Here is a 10,499-nt window from a genome sequence, read left to right as displayed (position 1 = left end):
CTAGATTCATACTTCGTACATTCCATGTTCCGATGATTAATGGATGTCTGCGACTGTTTCTCTTCAGTTTGAGTGGTGCCACCTCACAAATGAAGGTCTCGAAAGCTTTCTTATCTCCATATGAATAAAGCTGGGTTTACTCAGATGTTGCAGCTCTTTCCCAGTCCTATTTTGCGAGCCTTTTAGCCTAAACTGACTGTTCCTAAAGGTGTGCGGTAATATACCACTGTTTCTTTGCTATTCATAAGGTTTTCCCTGGCCAATTCTTTGAGAAGTGGACGGCCTCCTCCTCCTTCTTAGTCTGTCTCAGTCTATAAGCTGTGCACAAGGTGCATTTCGCTGGGTTTAAACACCAGAGGCTTAGCCTCAAAACTCACGTCTACATGCCACCACAGTAGGACAAACCAACAGACAAGTTTCTCTTGCTGTTGGAGACCTATCGCATCACCCCCACCTGGGTCCCTGTGGCTGACTGTTCCTCTGTCTGGCTTCCTGTCTTTTAATCCCCTTTCTCCTGCTCTTCTGGCCTGCTGCTTTGCGCATCCCTGAGTTGTCTCTCCTCACCTGTATCCCTGGGGCTTACTGCTCTTCTGTAGGAGCTCCTGGCTTTTATCCCCTTTCTCCTGCTTTCCCTTCCTGCTGCTTTGGGCAGGCCTGAGTTTCCTCTCCTCACCTAATCCCTTTGGCTGATTGCTCTTCTCTCTGGCTTTCTGGCTCTTAATCCCCTTTCTCCTGCTCTTCTGGCCTGCTGCTTTGGGCGTCCCTGAGTTGTCTCTCCTCACCTGTAACCCTGGGGTTGACAAAGAAAACCCCTAAGGAGCCTTTCTACTCTGTAATACATGAGGTCGCCATGAGTGGAAGATGGCAAGTCTAAGGCAGTAACCACAGGTAACCCAGGCAGAACGTGTTGGCGCAGACTCAACGCACCTTGTAAAAGCACTCGTTACCTTGTGCTTTAATTGTTTATAACTGTGACCTCCTTTACAGCAGGGGCAAAGTCGTACTCATCCTAGGATCCCCATTGCTTGACTCAGCAGGCCCTCAGTAACTATCTAAGGAAAGTAAATGCATGAACTGAAGAAAGAGATTTTCCGGAGGTGACCGCAGGGCCTGCGACCAGGGGCGCAGCTGGGCCAGATCTGAGAAGGCGCCGCCTGCGGCCGGTGGCGGCGCGTCCAATCGAATCTTGGAAGCCGAGGCTGGACACATGACTCGAGCTCAGCCTCCAGCCCCGCCCGCTTCCCGGCACAGCTGCTGGCGGCCGCCTCCCAGGGCTGCGGCGAGGGAGGCCAGCGAGCGTCACGGCCCTGCGCGCTCCTTTCTTCCCTCCCCCTAGAGCTGCTCTAGGCAGGACGCCGCGGTCGCCCCTGTCGGGCCTCCTGAGGAAACCGAAACCAAAGTCGGCCCCTTCGACTCCCCGGCCCTGCCTTCCCCGTGCAGAAGGGGCCGCACGCCAATAGGGAGAGGGCGCGGAGGGTCCCCGGGGATCTTTGGACAGTACTGCGGCGGCTCCATTCTCCTCCCAGCTTGGTCGCGGGCCGGCGGAGGCCGGCCCGTGAGCGGCGCGCAAAATGGGCAGGTGCTGCTTTTACACGGTGGGGACTCTGTCCTTGCTCCTGCTGGTGACCAGCGTCACGCTGCTGGTGGCCCGGGTCTTCCAGAAGGCCGTGGACCAGACGATCGAGAAGGTGAGGAGGGGCGCTCTGTGTGTGTGTTTTCGGTGGAGGTTCCCAGCCCGCCCTTCTTTGCTGTACCTGGGTTAGGGAATAATCTGCACTTGGACACACCCTCTGCACTATAGCTTTCCTTTCTGCCTTTACTTCTTGAGGTTGATAGGTGAGGGTTAGAGATGCACGGGGAAAGCGAAATGACTATGTTTCCTATATTAATTAATACGACTGTGGCTTTATGCTTAGAAGAAAAAAAAAAAGAAGCAAAAAAGCTCTGGCTTATGTTGTTATTTGCATCTCCCACCCCAGCCCCACCACAACTCAATCTCTGTTGGGCCCAAACTCATTTTCCTCCCACTTAGTGAGGAAACAAAACGAAATGAAAGACATTACAGAAGAGGCAGGGAATGCCGGCTGCTTGCTGGGCCATTTGAACTGGTGTGGGGCTGGGAATAAAAAGTGAGCCTGTGGTCTGTTGTGTTCCTGCGCTGGGCAGGACTGTTGGCAGCCAAGCCTTTGGGCTGGGAAACATTTCAGATCATCACAGTCAGTGTTTACTGCTGCACTTTCTGGTAGGAGGTCTGGTAGCGTAGTGCCTAAGGCACTTGACTGCTAACCAGAAGGCTGGCTGTTCAAAGCCACCAGGCACTCCTTGGAAGGAAGATGGGGCAATCTACTTCCGTAGTGATGTTGTTGTGGTTATTTGCTGTGGAGTCGGCCCCGACTCATAGCGATCCCTCCTTGGGTTTCCGAGGCAGTATCACTACGGAAGTAGGATTGCCCAACCTTCGTAAATCCAAGGAGGGGGTCACGATCATTTGGGTCCGACTCGACGGCACATAATAACAAATTCTGGCTTTGTATCTTGTACCAACTATTGGTGTTGCTTTGTCTCACTAAGATGCATTTAGAATCTTAAAAGAATTGGAATTAATCTCTTTCCCTTGGATGAGTGGGCTGGATAACTAGTCATTTCAGATGACTTCTCCATCTTTTGACTTCACTAGTTATTTCTTAGGCCCTTTCACCCACGCCCACCAAGCTATTGAAAGGAGGAACAAGAGAGAGTTTCCTGGATCACTTTTTCCTTTAAGAAAAAGAAGAAAGTCAACAGAGCAACCTTTCTAGTTAGTACCCACAACCACGTGCATAATCTTTCCTGTAGGGCTGCCCTTGCTGTTGGCCACTGCATTCCCTGAGTAATAATATCATCTTCTTCCAGCTGACAAGGCACATATTCTCATAATAAAGGCTTCCAGAAGCATTCAAGTAATGGAAATTTGGCACTACAGACAACTTAAAGAGAGAAAAAAAGCAAAAGCACCATCACAGAGCATAATCTAATTTTTAAAAAGTCCATGTTGCCCAAAAAAGACAACTTTCACTGACTGAGCTTTTCAAAGACCATTGTGTCCCCTGAGTACCTAACGTTCAAGAGAAAAATAAACTGAATCCTTTCTCCACTCCTATCCACCTTCAATCCATGGCAAGATGTTTTTGAAGATGTAAATTTACCTTTGGGTCACTAGAATTAAGGGATCCAGGTGTAGTCAATATGTGAATTTTCTTGTGGCACTGTGGGTTTTTTTAAATTATTTTTTATTGTGATTTGGGTGAAAGTTTACTGAGTAAATTCATTTTCCATAAAGCGGTTCGTACACATTTTGTTTCATGATATTGATTGCAATCCCCATTATGCAATAGCTCTCTTCTGAATTCCTCCCTGTGTTTACCTGAAACAACGTTCTTGTGGAGCCTTGAAAGCTTATTTCAGAAGAATCTTATGATATAAGTGATCTTCCCAGTGCCACAGATATAAAAACCAAACTAGTTGCTATTGAGTTGACTCCGACTCAGCCACCTCAGGTATGTAAGAAGTAGATCACCAGGCATCTCTTCCAAGGTGACTTTGGATGAGCTTGAACTGCCAACTCTTTGATTAGTATCCAAGTCATTTGCCATTTGTACCACCCAGAGACTCTGCCTCAGGTATAAGCAGCCATAAGCTGGACAATGAATAAAGAAGATCAAAAAATAACTGATATCTTTGAATTATGATGTTGGCAAAGGACACTGAATATACCATGAACTGGCAGAAGAATGAACAAATCTTTCTTGCAATAGGTATAGCCAGAATGTTCCTTAGAAATGAGTATGGTGAGAATTTGTCTCACATACTTTGGACATGTTATTAGGAGGGACAAATCCCTGGAGAAGGACATCATGCTCGGTAGAGGGTCAGCAAAAAAGAGAAAGGTCCTCAATGAGAGGGATTGACACAGTGGCTAAGGTAATGGGCTCAAACATAGCAACAATTGTGAGGAAGGTGCCAGACCAGGCAGTGTTTTGTTCTGTTGTACACAGGGCTGCTATGAGTCAGAACTGATTCAATGGCACCTAACAACAACAATGACAACAAGGTCTCCGTGAGTTGGAATCAACTCAGCATCTAGTTTAAGATGTTCTGAGAGTTCCTTCAGCCATGTCTATAGGGTCTCCATTTCTTGGCAAGAGAGGAGTGGCTTTGAGCCAGTTTGGCTGGGGCCTGTGTTTGTGATTTGGTGATTGGCTTTTGCCAAATGGTTTACTCAATGAGGAATGAACTCTGTTCTGAATGATAAGTAATAGCACAGATGAAGTGGACCTTTAGAATTACCTAAACCCAGCTGAGGAATATTGTGCAATGTTGTATAAAACTAAGTGATAAGATTACCATGTTTTCATATATAATGCCCCCAAGTACACAATACACTCATGTGCATATAACACACATAGTGTGCATAGAAAACTAATGTGTGAGGGGGTTGGGCAGTTTCTAAAACACTGTATAGCGCATATGTGTTATTTGCATAAAAATACTGTAATTTCAGTGCACAGATTTGGGAATTGTAAATTAATCAGATGTCACAGATTACTATCCGCTTCTTCTTGGATGACCTATAGAATGATGGTAACATACGATAGTGGAGAAGAGTAAGGATTTTGCAGGTAAATACTCTTGGGCATGAATCCCAGCTCTACTATGTACTGATTGGATAACTATGGGCTTGTTATTTAATTTTCCTGATCCCTGGCTTCCCCATTTGTAAATGATAAAAACTAATATGCATAGAGATTATAAAAATTGTTGGAGAAAGTATGTGTGATTTTCCTGGGATATAGTTATTGTTGGGAGCTCTGGTAGCATAGTTCCTAAGGTACTTGACTGCTAACCAGAAGGCTGGTGGTTCAAACCCACCAGCCACTCCTCAGAAGGAAGATGGGGCAATCTACTTCCATAGTGATACTGCCTCAGAAACCCAAGGAGGGGTCGCTATGAGTTGGGTCCGACTTGACGGCACATAACAACAACAACAACATAGTTATTGTTGGGGAGCTCTATGGTGTAGTGCCTAAGGCATTTGACTGCTAACCAGAAGGCTGGTGGTTCAAACCCACCAGCCACTCCTTGGAAGAAAGATTGGGCAATCTGCTTCTGTATAATACTGTCTCGTCTCTGACTTGTGATAATCCCCTGCACAATGAGATTGGACAGTTCTGATTCATAGTTGGCTGATTTTTTGGAAGTGGATTGGCAGGTCTTTCTTCCTAGTCTGTCTTAGTTTGGAATCTCTGCTGCAGCCTGATCAGCATCATAAAAACACTCAAGGCTCCACTGGCCGACAGGTAGAGATTATGCTTGAGGTGCATTGTCTAGGTATCCAACCCAGGTCTCCTGCATGGAAGGTGAGAGTTCTACCACTGAACCATCAATACCATCTTGGGATATAGTTAGTGCTTAGTAAATGTACAAGGAGCTCTGGTGGCGTAGTGCCTAAGGCATTTGACTGCTAACCAGGAGCCTGGTGGTTCAAACCCACCTCCTCAGAAGGAAGGCTGGGCAATCTACTTCCATAGAGATACCACCTCAGAAACCCAAGGAGGGGTCACTGTGAGTCAGTGAGTTTGGTTTTTGGTTGCTCAGTAAGTAAGGCATTTGGCTGCTAACTAGAAAGTTGGTGGTTCAAACCCACCAGCTCCTCCGTGGGAGGAAGATGAAGCATTCTACTTTTGTAAAGATTTACAGCCTTGGTGGTCCGATAGAGCCTGGTGGAACCACTGAGACTATGGCCCCTAGCTGTCCTTCAGGTCTGGAACTGAACCCACATCTGTGGTTTCCAGCCAAACAGAAGACAGGCATATGAGTTGGACATTTACCTGAGGTAGATACACTCCTTGGAGAGAACAGTCATTGAGAAAGAAGGGTTGCTTTTGCACAGGGAGACAGCTCAGGGGGCAGGAGTCCATGGAAGGATGGACACTGGGAAGAGGTAACTATGGGGAGGAAGTGGGAGAGGAGCTGTTGCATTGTGGTAAACTGTGGTCAATGTCATGAGACAAAGTATATGTAAACTGCTATATGGAAAGTGAATTTGCTCTGTAAATCTTCACCCAAATCACAATTAAAAAAGAAAAAAAAAAGATTTACAGCCTTGGAAGCTCTATGTGGGTTGCTATGAGTCAGGACTGGCTTGATGGTAGTGCATTAGAAAATTTTAGCATTTCAATTTTTATTAGAAGCCATGTAAATGGAGAAAAAGTACCTGAGATTTGGAGTCACACACCAAACCAAAACAAAAACAGTTACTATCAAGTCAGTTCCATTCCTATAAAAAACAAAAAACTAAACTCACATCTGTCAAGTCAGATCCAAATCATAGTGACCTCTCTTTGAGTTTCCAAGGTGGTATCACTATAGAAGTAGATTGCCCAGTCTTCCTTCCGAGCAGTGGCTGGTGGGTTTGAACCACCAGGCTTCTGGTTAGCAGTCAAGTGCCTTAGACACTACGCCACCAGACTGCCCCCACAGGGTTACCAAGGCCAGAAATTTTTATGGAAGCATATTGCCACATCTTTCTTTCGTGGGATGACGGGTGAGTTTGAATTGCTGACCTTTTAGTTAGCAGCTGAACACTTAACCACTGTACCACCAGGGCTCCTGGAGTCAGTTACACTATATTTAAATCTAGTTTTTGCCAATTACAAGCTTTGTGACTTTGGAAAGAGTATTTAATTTCTCTAAGCTTCAATTTCATTACTTAGAAAAATGGCGGTAACTACCCTTGATACATTGGTGCATTTACCATGAAGCTCACAAAGCTTAGGCTCCAGGGCTCCTCATTGCAGAGGCCTTTCTAAGGCTGTCTACCTAATTTTATATCCAAAATTTTGTGTTCTTTTTCTTAGCAAGGGCCCCTTCAAAGTATTTAAGCTTCAGGGCCCACAAAGCTACATCTGCCTTTGTGTGTGTGTGTGCGCGCGCATGTGCACGCACGCACACGCATGCACGCACATTATTGTGGGACTAAAGACGGCATAGTATTGGGCACCAGATAGATGATCAACACCTGACAGCTGTCATTATTTCCATTATTATTATTAGTAGTGTGCCACAAGTCATTCAAAACTTGACTTTAATATAGAAATAATATAATCCACTCTGATACTGCCAGTTCCTAGTTATTTAATTCAAAGACTGTCCATGTCTCTGCTTGTCAAAAAGAGGAGAAGGAAAAGAAATGGAATTTGAATAAGTAGGTTTGGCTAATTGTAGGAAGCTTTGTAAAATAATCACTCAAACTCAAACTCACTGCCTTCGAGTTGATTGCAACTCATAGCGACCCTCATTGGGTTTCCAAGGCTGTAAATCTTTATGGAAGCAGACTACCCCATCTTTCTTCAGCAGAGCCACTGGTGGGTTTGAACCACTGACTTTTTTGTTAGCAGCCAAATGTCTTAACCACTACACTACCAGAGATCCTGAAATAATTACTAGCAGAAGAATTTGTCTAAAGCGAAAATCATCCTTAAGCCCTTAGGTGACCAAACCTAATTGAAAGGAAACTTTAATTTTTCCCACTGAATATAGTGGAAGCAGCCAAGACTATTTGGTTCCATTCTTGGCCTCACTGGTGACTGCCTTATATTGGGCAAGACCTGTCATTGTTTTTGCCTCAATTTTTGTTTTTGCAAGGGAGGCACAGTAATGACTCCCTCTGCGTCTGCCCACATCCACTTCTTTGGCAGGGTGGGTACTATGAAAACTAACAAGACCTTCTCTACCAGGTGTTTTGACAGAGTGCTGTGGAGACCTAGCTGTCTGTTCTACTTTCTAGAGCCTGGAAGTCTGCCTTTCTCATAATGTCCTCTCAGGACTGGTTTTGGAGAAGGAGCTGAAGAACAGCTTGGTGCTGGGTCAGGGTTTGCTCAGATGGGATGTGGCTAGGCCTGCTTGAAGTAGCCAAGGCCTGAGCACTTCTATGACTACTGCAGATAATAAACCTCTTCCCCTGGTTACCCAAAAACCTTGGGACATGCCCTTCAAGGCCTGGTGGAGGGGAAGGGCTAGGTGAAGTAGCTGCGAAGTGCACATCCTGCCAGCTGCATGGAAGAGCAACCCTTCACTAGCGTGAAAGTCATAATAGCAGGTTTCAGGTTGGCTGGCTTACTGTGTCCTATGAGATTCATCTGCATTGTTCCCCACTTTCCTCTCTATTTTTGAGTAAGACCCCCTCAGAGCTTTTACTTGTCTATACATGAACCCTCCCCTCCTAAGCCTGGGGAAAATAACTCTGTTTTATATAAAAATGCACCAATTTTAAAAAATGAATTTAATAAGAGATACCATATAGCTTACTTCTTCCTAAGGCTTATGTAAGAAAATACCACCTACCTTAATTAAGTACAAACAAATGTTTATTGAGCACCTACAGAATTCCATTGTATAAGGAGTCGCGTGAGTCATGGGCCAACTCAGTGGCAGCTAGCAGCAGCAGGCTGGTACTGTTCTAGGTAGTTGAGATACATCACTGAACAGCAACACAAATGCATATCCCTGTCTTCATGATTGTATTCCTGGGATAGTGCTGGTTTCCTTATACTTGTTGTCCTGGCCTAATTACTCTTTTACTTTCAAAAGATTCCCAGTTTAGACAATCGATTCTGTGACCACCCTCCCTATACCACATCACTTATCCTCTACTCCTTGGCAATAAAGAGAAAACGTTGTCTAAGGTGCTAGGGTCCACTCAAGCTAGCTCAAGAAAAATAGGGCATTTTTTCTCTTTCTGTAAAGCTCATAGAAATCTAAGAGCAAGAACCACAGGATTGTAAGGTCTCCTGGGAGTACAGTGGAAACCGAGAAGTCACCAGAAACCACAGGCAGCCTCTGTCTTCCACGCTTTCCTATACTTTCTCCACCAATCAGCGTCCCTTGTTTACTCATCTTGCCCAGGATCATCCAAGGCTTCCCTAGCCCTTCATGACCTTCCTCTTCCTGAGCCTCACATGAACATGCTTCATAACTCTTAGTTTCTCCTTTCCAAATTTATAAGAGAGTATTGTGGTTAGTTCAGCAAAGGAAGAAATCATAGCTCTGTAAACAGACACAGGATAATTTATTTCCTTGCAAGTTTCTTTAACTCTTAAGCAAAATAACCCAACTCCTTCCTGACTTCTAGAAAGATGTTCTTGTGATACATTTCTCTCAGCATCTTACTAATCCATGTTGGCTGTGAATGCATCGATTATTAATGAGTAAGACAGTGGAGTAGACCAGTAGCTCTCAGTTTGAGGCCCTAGACTCCAGGGAGGTGCATCAAAATCATTTATAGAGCTTTTGAAATATCAGACCCCAGCCCAGAGCTGCTGAATCAGACTTTTTAGCCATGGGCCCAGGAATCTCTGGCTTTTTTTTTTTTTTTTTTTTTTTTTTTTTTTTTTTTAGTTTTTTTTTTTTTTTTTTTTTTAACTAGAAACACTTTTATTAAGCCTTGGGCAGAACAAAGACAAAACAAAGATAGTCATTCTGGATGAGGGAAAGCACCAGCATGAGAAAGCTGAATGGAGGCCTAAGAATCTGTGTTCTAAAAAGCTACCAATACAGTCCACTATTACCTTGGATAGTGATCATTTTAGCCATATATTCTTTCCTTAAGATGTTTCTTCCAGTTGAAGATATAAGCACTAGTAATTATTTTATTCTACAGGTTTACATTAAAGGAAAGATTTGTGTGTGTTTGTGTGTGTGTGTGTTGGGGAAGAGGAAGGCTATTGCCTGTGGAAAGCACTTTCCTTTCTTGTTTATTTAAGGGCAAGATTCAGTCTGTCAGACCCCAGCAAAGGCACCATCTGTTCTGCCAGACATTTGCTTGTTTATCAGGGAAGAATCAGTAGGTGGGGATTATAAGATCATTAATGAAAACACAGAATATTGGCCAAGTGACTGGGTGTTTATGGTATAGATCTTGAAGATATGGACTTTGTACACACTGTACTAACGAAGGGACCGTATGTCTTTAAGCCTGGTAACTAATCAAAAGCAACCAAGGAAAATAGAGGCTACTTTAAGTGTTTGTTTTCTATCTCTAAAAGCACTTTAAGTATATGCTTTGGCAGTCATTTGCTTATTTAACAAATATTTACTGAGTTTATACCGTCTGCAAGGCAGTGTGCTTGAAGCTGTGGATACAACAGTAAACAAGGCACAGCTCCTGCCCTTACAGAATTTATAATCTAATTAAGCTTTTTGGCTTCAGGCCCCCTTACACTATTAAAAATTATGAGGGCCTCAAAGAACTTCTGTTTCTATGGGTTATATCTATCATACTCACCATATTAGAAATTAAAACTGAAGAATTTTTTTATTTTTTATTTATTTATTTTTTTATTAGGATTTGGGTGAAGATTTACAGAGTAAATTCACTTTTCATACAGCAGTTCACATACACTTTGTCTCATGTCATTGACCAAAATTTACAATGCAGCAGCTCCCCTCCCACTTCCTCCCCA

At 44.1% G+C, this 10,499-nt stretch overlaps 1 protein-coding gene across 1 annotated transcript in view; it reads left to right on the top strand.

The window, feature by feature from the left end:
• The first annotated feature begins 1,571 nt into the window (after positions 1 to 1,571).
• The window catches only part of SCARB2 (scavenger receptor class B member 2), a 140,026-nt gene continuing 131,098 nt past the window's right edge, over positions 1,572 to 10,499 (top strand). Inside the window, exon 1 of the mRNA XM_007949035.2 lies at positions 1,572 to 1,688. Within this exon, the coding sequence (XP_007947226.1) occupies positions 1,572 to 1,688 (117 nt within the window). The remainder of the gene's footprint in view (positions 1,689 to 10,499) is intronic.

The sequence above is a fragment of the Orycteropus afer genome, unplaced genomic scaffold (assembly GCF_000298275.1).
Source record: "Orycteropus afer afer isolate SDZICR_OR568_19922 unplaced genomic scaffold, OryAfe1.0 scaffold00235, whole genome shotgun sequence".
Classification (NCBI taxonomy): Eukaryota; Metazoa; Chordata; class Mammalia; order Tubulidentata; family Orycteropodidae; genus Orycteropus; species Orycteropus afer.
The sequence above is the reverse complement of the archived record's forward strand: the minus strand, read 5'-3'. Positions and strand labels throughout refer to the sequence as shown.